This window comes from Chionomys nivalis, chromosome 11 (assembly GCF_950005125.1).
Source record: "Chionomys nivalis chromosome 11, mChiNiv1.1, whole genome shotgun sequence".
Taxonomy (NCBI): Eukaryota; Metazoa; Chordata; class Mammalia; order Rodentia; family Cricetidae; genus Chionomys; species Chionomys nivalis.
Window position 1 is genome coordinate 6,948,245 of NC_080096.1, and position 19,254 is coordinate 6,967,498.

Below are 19,254 nucleotides of genomic sequence, written 5' to 3' on the forward strand. Positions count from 1 at the left end.
CGTTCCACAGTGTTGTGTGTGTCGTTGATGTTACAGTGTCTTTAACATGCGGGGAGAGCGGGGGACAGGGTGGCTGTGGCCATTGCAGGTGGTGCTACCCTTCTTTGATTGAATTTCTTAGCCTTCTGTGGTTGGTTAGGTTGTTGGTAGGTTAAATTTTAGACACACATGGCTGTGTGTGCTCATTATTCTTTGGAAGGGGTCATTGGCACCTCCACATGAATGTAGCAATTAGTGTCTGGTCGTTTTTGAAATGCTTATCTACTTAAACTTTTAGAGTTTAGAATATGATTGTATTATCCTTTAAAAGCTGACGTTATCCATTCTTAGTTATCTCAAGTGTTTCTTTGATTTTTCTCTTCTTTCCTCCCTTTTCCAACTAATTTAGCCTCTATGAAACTAGCCCTGCTCCTGCTGCCAGTTTCTGGAGCTTTGCACCAGGGCTGAGTCCATCCTTGGCCTCACCTTCCCGTGCAGCCCCCCAGGTTGCTGTGCCTCCTGCATCCCTGAGTCCTCACAGTGCAGCCCGCCAGGTGGCTGTGCCTCCCGCATCCCCGAGTCCTCACAGTGCAGCCCGCCAGGTGGCTGTGCCTCCTGCATCCCCAAGTCCTCACAGTGCAGCCCGCCAGGTCGCTGTGCCTCCCACATCCCCAAGTCCTCACAGTGCAGCCTGCCAGGTGGCTGTGCCTCCCGCATCCCTCAGCCCTCACAGTGCAGCCCGCCAGGTGGCTGTGCCTCCCACATCCCCAAGTCCTCACAGTGCAGCCCGCCAGGTGGCTGTGCCTCCCGCATCCCCAAGTCCTCACAGGGCAGCCCGCCGGGTAGCTGTGCCTCCCGCATCCCCAAGTCCTCACAGTGCAGCCCGCCGGGTGGCTGTGCCTCCCACATCCCTCAGCCCTCACAGTGCAGCTTCTGGAACTGTGGCTGGAAGCCAAGCCTCATCCCCAAGGTATCGACCCTACACTCTCATGCACCCATGGGGGTCTTCACCTTGCCCCACCCCACGACCCTCCATTCAGGCTAACTCCCCAGGCTTCCCTGCCCGCCCAAGTAGTCCCCGAGCAGTACCTGTCAGCTCCTCCAGACAGAGACCCCGCAGCAGGGGCCCCGCCTTCCCACCCGGCTCGCCCAGTGCTGCCAGCAGACGTCCCTCCTCCCTGCGGACCTCTCCTAGGTATTTATTTGCAGGAGAGCTGTGTGTGTGTTTGCAGTGCAGGGAAAGAAATTAACATGGTTTGGAAAGAACTGCTGTGTGGCACTGACCTCAGTTGAATTCTGGGAGTCATTGGGTTATTAACCTGTGTCGCTTGCTAGCTCTCTGGTGGCCATGTGCCCTGCCTCCATGACTCTCCCAGGCTTTGGTCCACGAGAAAGTGAAGATTGCAGTGTTGTACGCTCCTTTCTTCCCGTCCGCCTCATCCTGTCGTCTGCACAAAAACCAAAGAGTTGCATTTTTTTGCGATCTAGCTCGTGTTTCTCATTAAAAATGAGTCTCAGAGACTGTGGTCAGTGTTGTATTTGAGAACTGGGGCTCACAGGGTGACGTTTTGGACCGGGCAGTGTCTGCTCTTTCTGTTAGCCATGCCTTATGCCTTGACGTCTGATTGCATGTAATTCCAGTCTCTCAGAAAGCAGCAGCAGCAGCAGCACCCTTGAGTCCGGTGGCCCCCTTTCTCAAATGTAATTCAGGGGACCGTGTTTCTGCATGTCAGTACAGCTTAGGTGTGAGACTGACTCCAGACGACAGCACCGCAGCAGCATCTTTCCCTCTCACTTCCTTTCTTCCCTGATGCCCTTTTCTGCTTTTGTTGTGGTAGTATGTACGACAGTCCTTTCTCCTTCCTCTTCCTCGCACTTTCTGGGGACAGTAGTGATGAAGAAGATGAAGAAGAAGAAGAAGATGATGATGATGATGATGATGATGAAGGTGGTGGTGGTTTTTCTTGTGTCCAGTTTGGGTCCAGGTATCAGAAGAATGGAGTCTTCCCCTGCATGTGCTCTAGGTGCTCAGGAACTAACGTTAGCAAGCCAGGCTTCGGCTCTGCTTTGAATCCAGACACGGTAGTTGTCACTGAGGGAGGCCAGCAATGTGCACTGAAGTGTGAGGACCTTACACTGGGACGAAGGGACACACAGGACAGTTGTTGCCCATTGAACTGGCAAGAAACTTAGCTGAATCATTTGTCAAACACCTGAAAGAAGATGGGCTACCACTCTGCCTCAAGATCACCCACCTTTAGGAAGGAAATGAGGGGCCCTCCAGTTATCCGTTATGAGTTCTGTTGCTTAGATTGCAGGTATTGGGGAATAGCCCTGTAGCTTGGCTGTGTGTCCATCCCTTCCACATGAGGCTCCATCTGGGCAATCTGATGAATGTGTGGGCTTATGTTGTCCAGGGTAACTGGGATTCTCTCTTACATCTGACCTTGCGTCTCCTTGAGCATCTCCTGTGTCTCAGTGAAGCAGGTCTCGTTTGTTTCAGGACACTGAGTTAAAAGCTCTGGATTTCTAGATTGTTTGAGCCCAAAAATATAATGACCTTTTGTTTCTACGTCCCTGGTTCATTGCCTTCACAGTTTTGTTCTCCAGCTGAAGTCCCCTCTGGACCCCGTTTGTGTTCGTGCCCATCGTTGTTCACAGATAGCTTCGGGCTCTAAATGGAGGCTGCAGTAGGAGCTGGGTAGACTTGAGTTCGACAGCTCATGGAGAGGGAGAAGAATGTTGACGTGGGGATGAGTAATGATTCCAAAGGTTGTTGTTTGTATTAGGTTGAAAATTTTATTACCATTTCCCATGTAAATATTCCTAAAGGGATCCTGTGTGGCTTACTGTTTACACGGTAGACATCCATAGGGATCCTGTGTGACTTACCATTCACACAGCAGACATCCGCAGGAATCCGTGCGACTCACCGTTCACACAGCAGACATCCATAGGAATAGCTTTCCATCGTGGTAAAAATGCTTCATCTGTTTCGCTTTGAGTTTTCTGTGGTGGCAGTTCTTTTTCTAATTCTTAGCAAGTCACAGCCTGCCTTTACTAATGCCTCTTCCTAGATTCCTGCCTTCTGACCTCACCTGAGATCTAGGTTCTGTGCTTAGTAGCCGTGATCCTGGTGCTGTGACATCCATCGCCCAGTGTTGTGCCTGTGCTCTCTTTACTGGGACTTAGACTCTAGAAGCCAGAACCAGAGCTCAATCAAGATCTGCTCCTCCACAGCGCCCTCTTTCTGGCCTGTGGTGTTTGTACAGCTCTGGGTCTCTACTAGTCACCTCACCACCCAGAGTCTCTGTTGCTTCTGTGCTTGCTGCAGAAGGTGCAGCAGACATTTATAGGCTCGGTTACAAGACTGTATACTTTTCTTACAGGCGTGACCTTCTTTTGCTACACTGAAACGAGATGATCTGGATTGTCTATTAGGTATCTGACTGTAGATTCCTAGTGGATAGATTCCAAGTTGTCTGTTAGGTAATGTAATTGTAGATTGCAGATAAAGCATATAACGGTGGTCCCAGAGCATATGACACTAGCACAGATAAAGAACACGTGGAAGTCAGGGCACCAAGAGATAGCAAAAGAACTTGTTAATTGGTTGAGTGAGAGTCTTTCTTGTGCCTATATAGTCCTGTGTGACTATGGTTCACACAGAAGACATCTGTAGGGATGACTTGTTCATGGTAAAGGTGCTTTGTCTGGTTTGCTTTGAGTTATCAGTAGGTAGTGTTATGTACTTAGGATGCCAACAAACAGACCAACAAATGGGTTTGTAAATAAGAAAGGAAGAAGTCAGATTATGTTTATGTGCAGGAGATGTGATTCTGTGGCTTTTTTAAAAAGATATGTTTGTTTTCTTTTGTGTGTAGGGTGGTTTTGTCTCCTCCTGTCTGTCTGTAACAAATTGGTGCCTGGTGCCCTTGAATCCTCTGGGTCTGGAGTTACTGACAGTTGCTTGAGGAATCCCTTAGATGGATTTTTCTTAGGACTGTCAACTCACAAAACAACACAGAGACAATATTAATTATGAATGCGCAACCTATAGCTTAGGCTCATTCCTAACTAGCTCTTATAATTAAATTAACCCATTTCTATTAATCTACTTTTTAACATGTGGCTTTTTATTTTTCTTTCATTCTGTATGTCTGACTCTTCTCCATGTCTCATTGGTGTCTTCTCTGCCAGCCTCAGTTAACCCCTTCAAGCCTCTCTCTGCCCGTAAGTCCCGCCTATACCTCATGCCTAGTTATTGACTGCTCAGCTCTTTATTAAGCCAATCACAACAATATATCTTTATACAGGTTACAAATATCCCACATTTCTCCATTTTTGTCTAAAAAAAAAGGAAAGGTTTTAATTCTTAATAGTAAAACTATATATAGTTAAAACAGTTATTAGGTAAGAATTATATTCACAATGTCCAGTCCATTTGTAACTTGCATATTTGGAAAAAATCCTATATTATCTACCTTATCTTGAAGATTTAAAGTTTTATACTTAAACAATTTTATATTATAACTTGTAATACTATCCTAAAACAATCTTTTAGACTTCAAACCACTAGGTACAATACCTTAAACAATAGTAGAAACAGATACAGCAGAACAAAAATAGCCTTAAGTTTGTATCAATATACAAAGATTCATATCAATGTAAAATATTTAAGACTAGTTTTTTGTTTGTTTGTTTGTTTAAAAGTAGATTCAATAATTACACATTTTCCTATCATTTCTTTCCTTTTTTTGGTTTTTCGAGACAGGGTTTCTCTGTGTAGCTTTGGAGCCTGCCTGTACTGACCTTGCTCTGTAGACCAGACTGGCCTTGAACTCATAGAGATCCACCTGCCTCTGCCTCCTGAGTGCTGGAATTAAAGGAATGCACCACCACTGGCTGGCTTTTCCTATCATTTTATAAAAAGGGAGGAGTTTTTCTTTTCAGATAGAGACCCCTGAATCCAACCACCTTTGCTGAGTTTCCTCCCTTACTATAACCAGTAATAATATAACCAACCCCCCTAAACGATGACAGACATTTATAATCCACCAACCAACCAAAACCCACCTACACCATCTCTTGGGAATGTGGGAGTTGTATTCTTAAAATTGCTTCCTCTTGTCTGAAGGGCAATGGCATTTTAGTGGACCCTGAGATATTTGGGATAATGGTCAAGTCCTGGGAGAGCTAGTTGTGATTTGTTGTCCAGTCTCTGCTGATGGGAAAGTGCAGGGCTTGAAGTCCTGACTGGAGGGGTCTGAGGCTGGACCATCTCAGCTAGCAATTTTGAAGTAGTTCTGGATACAGAATTTTGAGGAAACTGCAACAGAACCACTCTGAGAGCCTGGATCACCTGGGCTACTTGTTTTCATTGGTGTCTGGTCCTTTTTTTTTCTGAAAACACATAAACTTTTAAAGGTAGCATATATGAAATGTGTGGTGTGCACAAGTCAGCTAAAGATGATTTTTTTTATTTTATTTTATTTATTTATTTATTTATTTTGGTTTTTCAAGACGGGGTTTCTCTGTAGCTTTGGAGCCTGTCCTGGAACTAGCTCTTGTAGACCAGGCTGGCCTCGAACTCACAAAGATCCGTCTGCCTCTGCCTCCCAAGTGCTAGGATTAAAGGAGTGCGCCACCACCGCCCGGCCAGATGATTTTTTTTTATTCTGTGTTTGAGCGGGTAAAAGGCATCTGTCAACTTTCTGAGTCCACTTGGACTGCATACCCAAACTGTAGCCAACAAGATTTATCATGTCTCACCAGTCTTAGAGCTGTTCCCATAGTAGGGGGATCAGCATATACAAGACCTGTTTTGTAGTTTGTTTGTTTGTTTTTTCTTTTATGTTTGTAGCCAAGGATTTATGACATCTTCCCCGATCAAATCTGATCTTCATTAATTTTGAAGAGAACAATAACTCTTTGTTACCTGTGGAAAGAAAGGCATAACCTTCCCCCAGTGCAACCTATTTTCTGATTTCCATTTTGGAGTTGAGACATTTTAAAAATAATATAGGTTGGTTTAATTTAGCAGTTTCCACAATCCAGTGTCTCTCAGCAAACTCCCTGTTCATTTCCCGTCTTTATATGGCTTATTTTTATATTATTCTCTCTTTAAAGACTTTATTATTATTTTTTTTTCTGTGACTGACTACACCTGTTTTTATTTTGTCTGCTTAAAGGTTTTCTTCATCTGGACCACTTTATTGCTCATTTGTAGTGTTCTGTGACTCTGCATGCTGTCTCTGCCCCCCCTCCCCACTCCCGTTGATATGTCAGGCATTTTTACCTAGCGTGCCATCTGCTCAAGCTCCCTGCTGCACAGCAGGTCTACAGAGTGAGTTCCAGTACAGCAGAGGTACACAGAGAACCCCTGTCTCAATAAACTTAGAAGGGGGGGAGGAGGGAGAGAGAGATATGCCTTTGTATGCCGCTGAGCCTACCCGAGAGACTGCTTTCCCAGGTTCTACGTGGCTATTTGACTGTCCACATTGGACCACATTTGTAGTTGACTTTAATTTGGACCACCAGTTCACAAAGAAAATGACACAGAGACTTATTTTTAATTATGAAAGCTCAGCCTTTGTTTAGGCTTGTCTCATTGGCTCTTATAACTTAACCTGCTTCTATTAATCTACATGTGCCATATGGATTTTACCTTTCTTTCATCCTGTGTGACTTACTCTCCATGTCTCATTTGCATCTCCTCTGTGCCTTCTACTTCCTTTCTTTGCCCGTAAGTCCCGCCTAGACCTCCCGCCTAGCTATTGACTGCTCACCTTTTTATTAAACCAATCACAGCAGTGTAGCTTCACACCGTGTACAAATATGCCACAATGCATGGGCCCAAGTGTCTGTCTTCTTTTGGCCATACAAATACACAGAAGTCATTTGGGCTCTTAGCCACCCCTCTTTGCCTAGTTGTAGGAGCTTGGGGGAGCCTCTGGCGATCAGGGCTATTTAGATTACTAGCCACTGCCCATCTTGGTTGTAGGAGCTTGAGTGGCCTGGCCCAGCAGATGACACAGCTCACCAGCCTGTTAATCCCTTCCGATTTCCAGTTCTCTGTGTGGAAGGACAGACCTTACGTCTTTCCCATTGGAAAGACAACCCTGTCTTTCATTGCTTACCATTCTTGGTTTCCCTGGAGATCTGCGGGCTCAAGGACCTTTATGCTATGCTCCCAACATTGTTAACTGACGTAAGGCTGCTGGAAATTGAACTCAGATCCTCTGGAATAACAGCCAGTGTTGTTCATTGCTGAGCCATTTCTCCAGCCTGTTTCTGTAGCTTTTAAAAACTTTATTTCTTATAATTTTATGTGTATGTGCCTGAGTGTATGTGTGTGCACTGCAAGCATGTAGGTGTTCCTGGAGGCTAGAAGAGGGCATTGGGTGTCCTGGAACTACAGGGGTTGTGAGCAGCTATTGTAGGTGCTGGGAAACAAACTGGTTCTCTGCAAGAGCAACAAATGCCTTTAACCACTGAACCATCTCTCCATCTTTGTGATCCTTTGTTAAAATACTCTACCAGAAAACTACTAGGTCTAATATCACTTTCAGCGAGATGTCAGGATGCGGGAAAATGAGTCGTTTTTCTATATAGCAGTAATGATAACACTAAGAATGAAACCTGGAAGCCAACCATGGTGATGCATGCTGAAGCATGATTAATAAAAACTCAGAGAAATTGGGGTCCAACCTGAATATCAAAAAAGCAAAACAGCCGGGCGGTTGGCGCACGCCTTTAATCCCAGCACTCGGGAGGCAGAGGCAGGCGGATCTCTGAGTTCGAGGCCAGCCTGGTCTACAAGAGCTAGTTCCAGGACAGGAACCAAAAGCTAAGGAGAAACCCTGTCTCGAAAAATCCAAAAAAAAAAAAAGCAAAACAGCCAGCCACTGGCTCTTATCTTGACCTAAGTCTGAAATGGTGATTCAGGAATCTCAGAATGAGACTGTGTCTGAGAGCTGTTTCCTCCCCTTTTATAATCCTCTCTAGGGCTGGGATTAAAGGCATACACTACCAGATTTCTATGGCAAACTAGTGTGGCTACTGGGATTAAAGGTGTGTGATACCATAACCTGGTCTGTAAGGTTGACCAGTGGGGCTGTTTTACTCTCTGATCTTCAAGCAAGTTTTATTTATTAAAATACAAATGAAATGCCACCACAACATGCCTTTAATCCCAACATTCAGGAAGCAGTGGCAGGTGGATATCTGAGTTTGAGGCCTAGACTACAGAGCACGTTCTAGCACAACCAGGACTACACAGAGAAACTCTGTCTCAAAAAACCAAATAAGTAAACAGAAAGAAACCTGGAAAACAATCCCTCATGAGTTTTACACAGTTAAGAATAAAATGTCTCAAGGACAACCAGCCTCTAAAGAAATGAAGGACTTCTACAGTGAACTTTTAAAACTTGGAGAAAGAAGTAAAAGAAAGTACCAGAAGTACTTGGTGTCAAAGGTCAGCTGAGTCCATGTGGAAGTGCTCTGCCATGCTAAGGGGAGTAAGCCAAACTCTCAAATGCAGAGTCTGGACTTAGTAAAAACTTGGTAAAAACTGACGGACGTGGAGATGGCTCCCCAGTCTTCTAAAGAACATCCTCCTCCGGCAAAGGACTAGCCTGACAGCTTGAGTTTGACCCGCACAGTGGGAGGAGAATAGGAGAAGACTGACTTCTGAAGATTTCTTCTACTTCCCTACTGGTGCTGTGTTTCATGTACACACACACCACACCCCACAAGCATGTGTACATATTCACATGTACTCACACATGCATAGCTGTATACCTTAAATAAACGTAATTTTAAGATAAACAAGCAAAGATGAAAAGGTGTGGGGGAAGGAAGATTCCTTCTATGGAAAGAAATGCTTCTCTTGGAGTGAGGGAAGACACCTTGTGATTCAGACACCATGAGGAAAGCCTTCTAATTGTTTCTTGGGAACTTGGTATCTAGGAAGAAATTGAACGGTGTTGTCTTTTGTATTCTTCCTTGTTTGCCCAGTTATCCCAGTGAAGGTCGTGAGTAGAGAGGGAAGCTGATGTGCGCACTGCTGCGGTTCCTGTTAGAGGCCGCAGTGTGGGAAAAGTGGGCAGGAAGTTTCCATCTCCCACTTGTCCACTAGCCTGGCCGCTGACCTCTGCTCTCTGCACTGACTGTATGCAGCGTTCTAAAGACTCATGCTCTTGAGGAACAGCGCTCAGTGGTGACCACACATGCGCCCACACACACACACGCACACCCACAGAGCTTGGTAAATGGGAAGTGAGTTCCTGTTAGAGAAGGAAATGCACTGGCGCCCTTTAAGAAGCAGGGGTTGGTGCATTTGAAATGTAATTCAGTCTATCTGCATATGAGGCATGCATTATGTTTTTTAGAGTACTTTTTTGTTTTGGGAACATTGTGCTACATTCCTGTTATGTTCAACGATTACCTGATTAATTCAGACTGCTGGTGTACTGCTGGTGAGTGGCTTACAGTTCTTAAGTGGTGGTGTAAGTTTTTAATCTGTTTTTGTAACCTAAATTTGAAACATTCCCAGGATTTTATTTGTTTGTTTTTTTTTTTTTTTGTTTTTTTGGTTTTTCGAGACAGGGTTTCTCTGTGGTTTTGGAGCCTGTCCTGGAACTAGCTCTGTAGACCAGGCTGGTCTCGAACTCACAGAGATCCGCCTGCCTCTGCCTCCCGAGTGCTGGGATTAAAGGCGTGCGCCACCATCGCCCGGCTTCCCAGGATTTTAGAATGTCAGAGATCTGAAAGTGTATAAGTCACCGTCTTTTAGAAATAGAAAGGAGCAAGTTGTTTAGTGTGGTCGAGGGCTCTACTGTGTTATTGGTGCTGGCTTTCAACTCCAGGACGTCATCCACCCCCTTTCCTCAGCCTCCCGAACAGCCAGGACTAAAGGTCCAGTCTGCTGGACCTCATCTACATATTGGCCAGTGTTTAGAATGTCATGTATCCGTATAAATACACCCTTTCTCCTCTGGTGCAGTATTCACAATGTGGATGTATTGAGACTTCACAGTCGTCTTGACCACTGACTCTTAGCCTCGACTTGGTGTTGATGAGAGTGGTTGCCTCTGGCACCTCAGACATCATGTTGATAGACACAGGGATTTCTCTCTATTTCTGTGTTTGGTGAAGGTTCATCTTCTTTCTTCTTTTTTCTTATGAAAATCAGCTGATTGTTTGATGTCTGATTCATGAAACATCTCTTAGCTTTGAAAATCCCCCGATTTGTTTTTGGTCCTTTCTTTGTGTTGTCTAGATAGATTGTTATGTACCCTGTCACAGGGTCTCACTATGTAACCTAGGTTGATCTGTTATCTACTACTTTGCCCCTGATTACTGGGATTTTAGGTGTGCCACAGACTTGTCTCCTCTCTCCCTGAGTGCTGGGATTACAGGTGTATGCTAGAGTACCTGTCTCCTGTCTCCCTGAGTGCTGAGATTACAGGTGTATGCCTGGGTACCTGTCTCCTGTCTCTCTTCATGGTCTAGTGGAAGGAACACTTGCAACAATGTTTGAAGTGACAGCGATTGTTAATTGGAGTATGTTGGTGGGAGCAGTTTGTGACTCAGCCGCAGTTGCATGTTGTATTCCCTCAGACACAGTTCACATGCTCATCTGGTTGTTAACTCACTGCCTGCAGCTGGTAAGGAGCCACAGGCATCAAATGTAAGTTGTTCTTTTAATTTCAGAAAATGTTTGAAATGTAGGCTTATCAGGAAAACAGTTTAAGTTTTTCATTTTAAACACCAAGTATGTTTTCATTGACATCTGTGAGAGCTGCTACAAGGAAAATTACTATTAATTACACATACATGTAGGCTGTATTAGCAATGCCCGTCTTCAGATTGTGCGGTAAATAGAGAGTCACAGATGAACTCAGACTGCTGTGGATCAGGCAGGTTTCCCAGGACTCACTGCACTCAGCACGCTTGTGCTGGATGAGTTTCTCCTGTGCTTCATCACACAGTGCAGGCTTCTACTGTCTAGCCAGTTAGGAGCTGCCAGAGGTCCTAAGATAAGGCACGCCCAGACTCTGGTTGCTGCCTCAGAACGATTGTACCCTGCTTTAGCTTCCTCAGGCCGCCTTTGTCCAGGATCCAGTGAGGTGCCCTGCAAACCGGAGGCCTGCCCTTTCCTCTAGACTGCCCCTTAGCCCCCTTCCTCCCTTTCTTTTAAAATTTTTATCAGGCTGTATTATAAATTCTAGTAAATCAGGTTTGTTAGCCTCTGTTCTGAAGTCTTGGCTCTATAATGTTATTTCCACACCCTGCTTTCATTCTCTCTCAGGTCAGCTATGTGGAGTCCCCAGTGCCAGGGTGATTTATTCCTGGATTTCCCAAAGTTAATGATGCGCTCCTCTGAGTGCATAGCATATTATTGCTATCTCAGTTCCTGGGCCTTTTAGTTTCTATACTTTGTCTGCGTGAGGTTGGAGGAGAAATGTTTCTATCACGATTCTGGTTATTTCCGTCTTTATCATCTTCCATATGTGATGTGTGGTTTTTGCCTCCCCCCCCTTTTTTTTAGAATTCCCTGACTTCTTCCTCCATCTTAAACTTCTTGTGATCTTTGTATGTAACAGATGAGTGTGGTAGTTGAACACCCAGTTTGGTTTGTGATCTGTTTGTGGTTAACCTCAGCTTTACTCAGTATCCTTGAACCTAAACCACTGTGATGTTTGGCCTTTGTGTGGGAATAGTCACTGCAAACAGCAGCAGTGTTCCACATTGCCCCCTGCAGGTGTGGTGAAGGCTGTGTGTGCAGGTAGAATCTAAGCTGGAAGACAGCCCAGGGGAGCGTACTCCTCGCAGCATTTTTGTTTCCTTCCACTTTGGTATTTTCTGTAAGTTCTGGCCTGTTGTCAATGCTGAGTGAAGTCCGTACAGGTCTGAGTAGCTGTCCTGGAGGTGAGAGATAGTATCTATAGTTGCTTAGAGCGTCTCTCCTGAGGTGATGGATTATAATATTGTCTGGCCACTTGTTTCTGCCCAAGTGATACTACTCGGTTTGGCTTATGAACCTGTGGTTGACTCTAGCTGTTCTATAGTCAGCAGCGATTCCCAGTCCTGATTTATAATGTGCCCTCCCTAGAAAGGCCAGGTCCCATTGACAGGCTAGAACATGTTTACAAGAGATCACTGGTTGGGCTGGGAGCAGATAAAGCATCAGTGAGCTCCAGTCTGGCTGCATGGGTGTTTGTGCTTCACCGTGGATGCCGGGCTCCTAACAGGCTTTCTGCTGCTGAGTGTCAGGCTTCTCTGTAGGAATGATCACTAAGAGGTAAGCATGATCAATGTTTTTTCTCTTCTCCAAAGTTTGGGAGCCTCTGGTGGAGCAAGTAACTGGGATTCGTACAGTGATCATTTCACCATTGAGACCTGCAAGGAGACAGACATGCTGAACTACCTCATCGAGTGTTTTGACCGAGTTGGAATAGAGGAAAAAAAAGCACCAAAGGTACTGTGAAGTGGATGGACCAGAAAGAAAGCAAACTGGTTATCTTGTATACGTGCTTGTCGCTGCTCCAGGGGAAGCTGGTCATTGATTAGTCAGGAGTGATGGAGCAGCTGGTAGGTACCAGGCAGAACACTCAGGATCTGTCTGTAACACATTGCTGTGGAGAGAGGTGATGCCAGAGCTTAGACATGAGCCCAAGCGCCTTGGCTCTGGAGAACTCGCCTTCGCCTGCCCTGTGTCATGCATGGTCAGGAAGCTCACAGGAGGAAAGGTGCAGTGTGCTCACAGACATCTAAATCCACAATCAGCTGAGCTCTTGTTTCTGGGATGTGGTGAACGTTATGGTGGACAAGTGTGGTACAGCCATGTTGCTGTTATCATGGTGGCTGGGAAGCAAAGAAAAACAGGAAGAGCCCCAGGATGAGCTGTATCACTCAGTCACATGCTGACCTATGTCCCTTTATGAGGCCTTACCTACCAGGTCTGCTGTGTCATCAGTCAGCACATTGCTGAAGCTAGAGCCACAGCCATGGGGATCTCCTCACCCTCCAGCTCTCATCAGCGGGCTACCAAGCCTGTAACATGCGAGCCTTCAAGGGACATGCTTATCTTGAAACCAATTGCCTGATGTAATTCTGAAAACACCCGAAGCAGTGCTGTGGACTCTAGGACCTGTAATCAGCCATGAGCTTGGATTCTCACAGTTGCCCAGTGAATCCGAGCAGCCGTGTATGAGTAAGAACTGCCCCTCGGTGATAGAGCTGTAATTGTCAGCATTATTAAATAACAAGCTGCAGGATCACGCTAAACCAAGGAAGCATTACCCTTCCCCAGCCCCTTATTTTGAGATGGAGTCTCACTACATAGCGCTGGCAGGCCTCGAACTCACAGAGATCCACTTGCCTCTGGCACCTGAGATCAATGGCATGTTCCACCACACCCGGCCCATCTCATTCTCCACCATTTCACTGTTTAACTTTGCCTGTGTTAGTTTTAAATTTGTGGGGCCTCTTCAGGGATTGTCCTTAGTCTTAGCAAAAACAAAGACATTCTAGGTAGAAGTGGTGGTGCACACTTTTCAGTTCTGCACCCTGGGAGGCCGGGACAGGAGGATTGCTGTGAGTTTGAAACCAAACCGGACTATTGTATGAAAGACCCTGCCTCAAAGTATGATCTAACACCCCGAAAAGGAAATAGCTTGGGTGTGCCCCCCATTCTGCTCCGTGTTCCCTTACTACCTCAGTACAGGTGGCACAGGCCAGTGGCACACTTCCTGTGCTCTGTCCGTTCTGAGTCTAGGGAGAGGGAAGTGGAGCATTTTCTAGCCATTGCTCTCCTCCAGCCCTTTCAGATGTGTCATCCTGACTCTTTCTTCTCCAGATGTGCAGCCAGCCAGCAGTCAGCCAGCTTCTGAGCAACATCCGCTCGCAGTGCATCTCCCACACCGCGCTAGTGCTACAAGGTTCCCTCACACAGCCCAGGTATAACCGACCCGCACGTTGCGTGTTTCTGGTGTTTGGAGGGAGGGCCATCTCTCACTGGATTCCGTCTTCCAGCTGTTTTATGCTAGGCTAGATAACTCTGTGACCTGTACAGGGAGTGGGTTTGATTCAGTCTTCAAAGCTCAGGCTGCAGGGATAGATAGTTCGGTGGTTAAGAGCACTGGCTGCTCTTGCTGAATGAAGTCTTGGGTTCGATTCCCAGCATATACTTGGTGGGTAATAGTATCTGTAACCCCAGTTCCAGGAGATCTGATGCCCTCTTCTGGCCTCTGAGGACACTGTATACATGTGATGTAATACATAGACATACACACAGGACAAACACTCACACATAAGATAAAAATAGATCCATCTAAGGCCTGAGTCTTTCCTCCATGAATACCGTGGTAATAAAATAATGTTTTCATCTTCTAAATAGTATAGAGCCTATTTTTTGAAAAGAAGTTAGTTACCTTTTAAGAGTTCTGTATACCTTTTGAAATATGAAGAACCAAGGCAGAATATTAATAATTTAATTTAAAACCTAGTGTTTGAAGTTAGTGTGTGTTTGTGACAAAATGATCGTGTTCCATGTGTCTCCACATTGGTTTCTGTTACTAGGTGTTAGAGAATAGTGGGGGGAACCAGGTGAGGGGGCACATACCTATATTCCTAGCAAGAGGCAGAGGCAAGAGGATCGCGACCAATTCAAGGCCAGTCTGGCCTATGCAGTAAGTTCTAGGCCAGCCTGGATTTAATGGTGAGACCCTTCATAAAAACTAGATAAAATAAAATACAGTAGGGAAATAATTAGGAAATTGGCCAAAATTCTGTGATTTGCCTGTATCAGAAAATTCTGTATCGCTTTCAAAATTAGTAAAAGATTGCATTTTTAAAATGTTTTATTTTACGTGTATGAGCGTTTTATCTGCTTGTATATATGTGTACCATGTGCATGCCTGGAGGCCAGAAGAAGCCATTGGCTCCCTCTGGAACTGGAGTTAGAGACAGTTGTTAACCTCTATGTGGGCACTGGGAATTGAACCCAGGTCCTTTGGAAGAACAGCCTGTGTTCTTTAAGTACTGGCATCAATCCCTCTAGTCCTGTGTTTGCTGTTTTTTATGCAAAAATAGCTAAAGGAAAAATGGAAAAAATTGCATTTTTCCTTTCTGTCTATTCCCTGTACTATAACTATGTTTTGTATTCTTTTCAAATGAAGGAAAATTAAGCTGTATGGTGCCACATGTCTATAATCCCAGAATTTGGGAGGTCTAGGTTGAGCATTGCTTGAAGTCTGCTGGACTCCATAGTGATTTCTTGGTTTTAAAAAGCAAGTAACATGCTGGGCAGTGGTGTCTCATGCCTTTAACCCCAGCACTCAGGAGATAGAGGCAGGCGGATCTCTGTGAGTTCGAGGCCAGCCTGGTCTATAGCGTGAGTTCCAGTTACACAGTGAAGCCTTGTCTCGAAAAACTAACCAAAATAAACCAAACAAAAAAACAAGTAACAACAACAAAAAAAAGTGTTTGATTACAAATCTTCTTTTCCTCAATGTGGATAAGGCATAAACAAATAAATGAACAATAATTCTTTTTCATTGTTTAAAGGAGTTTTTAGGTTCACTGTGTGTACAAGCATTTTGCTTGTGTGTGTGTGCACACTCACGCGCGCACCGTGTGCTTGCGGTGCTCTTGGAGGTCAGAAGAAGGCGTTGGATCTCCTGGAACTGGAGTTAAAAACAGTTGTGAGCCACCACATGGGTGCCGGAAACCAAACATACCTTCTATAAGAGCTCTTAAGTACCGAGCCATCTCTCTCATTCCCGTAATTCATTTTAGGTGCGTTTATTATTTATTTTTCATTGCCAAGGATCCGACCTGGGGCTTCCCACTTGCTAGTAAAGTGTCTTGTCGCTGAAGTCCCAGCCCTGACTCTTCACTTTGATAGGACTCCACAAAGAAAGAGTTGCTTGTGTTATTTCTTCTGGTGTCTCATTTAAAATGTATGTTTGTGTGACTGGGTAGTCTGTGTGGCCATGGTGTTCCACACGCTTCCATCACAGCCTTTGCTTCTCCTGGGTCTGCAGGTCCTTGCAGCAGCCGTCCTTCCTTGTGCCGTACATGCTGTGCAGGAACCTCCCGTACGGCTTCATTCAGGAGCTGGTGAGGACCACTCACCAGGATGAAGAGGTGTTCAAGCAGGTACAGTGGCCAGTGGATACTCCACCTCTTAGCTACATGCATCTGTGCTGAGTCATGGAGTAGGGGAGGGACTCATGCAGCTCCACCCCTCCCCTGCAGTTAGTGGTGACTGGGGGATGGGATGGAAAGTTACTTTCTCGAGTGATACAGCCACTGATAAAGGTGCCCATTCTCCTATGAATAGCCGATCCCCCGTGTTTCTTCAGGTGGCCCTAAGTAAACTTATTGGGTCAGAAGAAGAAGGTGTGTGTGGGGGGGTGCAGGAATATGAAAATAGTGAAGGAACTGATTTAAGAGGCACGAATGGGAAGGAGACATGGAAGTGTAATGCGGTAAATACGATAAAAATACATTATGTTTTTGTATTAAAATTCCATAAAGAGCCATACATAATTAATATATGCTGAAAAGGAAACAAATAAGAACATCAAATGTGGGAAATGCCTCTGATTTCACTGTGTATGTTATCAGTTGACATGATTTCCTTGACTTTGTTTTATAGCTAGTATATTCATAAGTCTTGATTTTAAGAGCTTTGAATTTTTAAATATTTGTAAAAGCACAATCCATGCTGGGCGGTGGTGGCGCATGCCTTTAATCCCAGCACTCGGGACGCAGAGGCAGACGGATCTCTGGGAGTTCGAGGCCAACCTGGTCTACAAGAGCTAGTTCTGGGACAGGCACCAAAGCTTCCGGGAAACCCTGTCTCGAAAAACCAAAAAAAAAAAAAAAAAAAAAAAAAGCACAATCCATGTCACATCAGGTGTGATGGTGAATGCCTTTAATCCCAGCACTCACCAGTCAGAACCTGCTAAATCTCCATGAATTAGAAACCAGCCTGCCTGCTCTACATAGTGAGTTCCAGGCCAGCCAGGGCTACATAGTGAGACTTCATCTGAATGGGGGGAGGGGACAATTCAGGACCCCAGAAGAAAAGTTGTGTTTCAGGGTATGCCCTCTCTGACGTTGTTAACTGTGGCCTTTTGTGATGTCTGTGGGCATGCAGAAACAATAAAGCGGCACCGTAAGCTCTTTCTCTTTAGGGAGATAAGTGAACTCCAGTGCACAAAAAAATTGTCTCAGGAGGTTTAAATGAAGCGGCCTTTAAGTGTGGTCAGCATTAATGAATACTTTTTTACATAAAAGCAAGCATTTGAAGAACCCGGAGTAGTTTTAAAAATCAGGCCCAAAATCACCTGAAATGGACATGTTATTTATGCTTATATTATTGATAAACTTGAGTTTTATGTGGAGAGAAGCCCTGCAGAAACAGAGCTGCTGACTGCATTGGGCCGCGTCCTCCCTTTTTGCCTAACAATGGCAGATGTGATTTGTAAGTCCTCTCCCGGCTTCCGCTTTCCTTTTAATATTGGGTGGACGCACAGCTGAGGCAGACTGCGAGGCGCTCACTCGGAAAGTAATAGAGTGCTTTGCAGTATTGCAGGTACAAAAATAACGTGGCACCAGGCTGTGGCTGCCTTCGTGGGCAAACATGCTTGCTGTGTAGGCCAGGTGCCCTGGAGTTGGTCCCTGAACACACAGTAGAGGGGTAGTACTGATTCCCGAAAGTACTGATTGCCCTGTGACCTCCACGTTTAGTATGCACACACCCACTTATACACACATTACACAAACACAGTAAGTTAAATAGAAACAATAACAATCCTTGATGTATTTTGGGAAACATTTTATTCTTATTCTTCTTTTGCCTGCTTATTATCTAATAAGCTCTTACCTGCACAAGGGGATACTCTACTAAAAAAAAGTAAAGTTAAAGTATTTCTTAAAGCCTATCTAAAGATTTTTTCAGATGAACAGTTAATGGCATTTATCTGTGGGATTCTAGAACTTGTTTTGCCTTTTCTTCTTGGAGGCAGTTTTGGCATCTCCTGCTCCCATGCTGACTGTTACTCCCCTTTGGAGCTAGTTTACGAAGGCACATTACTTTTGCCCTGATACCCCAGTTACGGAAACCACGGTGATCTCTCCCAGAGCCGTTTTGATAGCGCAAAATGCTCTGCAGGCGCGTGTGATCTTGGGCACTGTGTTTGGTCCCGTGTCTTCTCTTGTGCTGAAAGTTCTCTGTCCTGAGGGGCAGGTCCAGGTTTTCTAGTGGCTTCACATAAGCTCCTTTTTCAGCTCATGTGCAGATTGCCAGCTGCTGTGCTCATTCATTTCCCCCTTGATGTTGTTGTCTTGGGTTTTAGCCCACTCCTATTGTGTGGCTCAGTGACAGGGCGCTGTGAAGTTTGAGGTGGGCCATGCTGAGCAGGGCTAGCACTCAGTTAGCCTATCATGCCAGCCTTGTATGTTTCTGTGCCCTTGAGGTCCAGATCAGGTGACTATACTAATCACACTGTGTGTGCAGGTGAGGCATTCTTAGTCATCATTTACCTTTCAGTTTGAACATCCATCAGCTGTCTCCTTGCTCTCGGTTAAGCTGAATGTAACAAACAGAACACAACTGGTTTTCTAGTGTATGTGGATTTGAGGAGAAGGTGGAACACTTAGGTGCTTTTCCTACAGATCATAGGTGTGTGTTAATCAGTAACTCGGGGAGGAGGGAGGTGCTGGTGAGGTGTGCGGGCGTCCGCAGTGAGGCAGGGACCCCTCACAGTTACCTTGCTGGCTGTTGTTGGATGTCAGTGTCCCGCTGAAGTGTTCGTGCTCATCAGCATCCTTTTCTGGAAAACTCAGCTCCTTTACTCTGTGGTGAGTTTGAGTGACAGGTCAGCACTCCAGAATTCTACAATCCTTTATAAGGAAGAAAGGTTTCTCCTGGGGGAAGAGCAGGAGTGCCTGGCCCCGCAGCCCCAGCACCTTGCCCGACATGCTTTGTTTGCCTTCAGTCTAACGTCTGTGCCTTTCTTTCTTACAGATCTTTATCCCTGTTTTACAAGGCCTGGCTCTGGCTGCCAAGGAGTGCTCTCTCGACAGTGACTACTTCAAATACCCCCTCATGGTAAAAGACACTTTCTCTTAGATCTCTGTTCAGTCTTGTTTTCAAATGTTTTAGTTTTTAGCCGGGCGGTGGTGGCGCACGCCTTTAATCCCAGCACTTGGGAGGCAGAGGCAGGCGGGTCTCTGTGAGTTCAAGACCAGCCTGGT

The 19,254-nt window shown here is 45.4% G+C and overlaps 1 protein-coding gene across 2 annotated transcripts in view; it reads left to right on the forward strand.

The window, feature by feature from the left end:
* Positions 1–19,254, forward strand: part of Ube4b (ubiquitination factor E4B) — a 103,636-nt gene that overhangs the window by 43,173 nt on the left and 41,209 nt on the right. The window contains exons 7-11 of one of the 2 annotated variants that reach the window (XM_057784102.1): positions 389–1,174; positions 12,322–12,463; positions 13,844–13,944; positions 16,032–16,146; positions 19,025–19,108. In XM_057784102.1, the coding sequence (XP_057640085.1) occupies positions 389–1,174; positions 12,322–12,463; positions 13,844–13,944; positions 16,032–16,146; positions 19,025–19,108 (1,228 nt within the window). The remainder of the gene's footprint in view (positions 1–388; positions 1,175–12,321; positions 12,464–13,843; positions 13,945–16,031; positions 16,147–19,024; positions 19,109–19,254) is intronic. The other variant, XM_057784103.1, reaches the window with a different exon arrangement.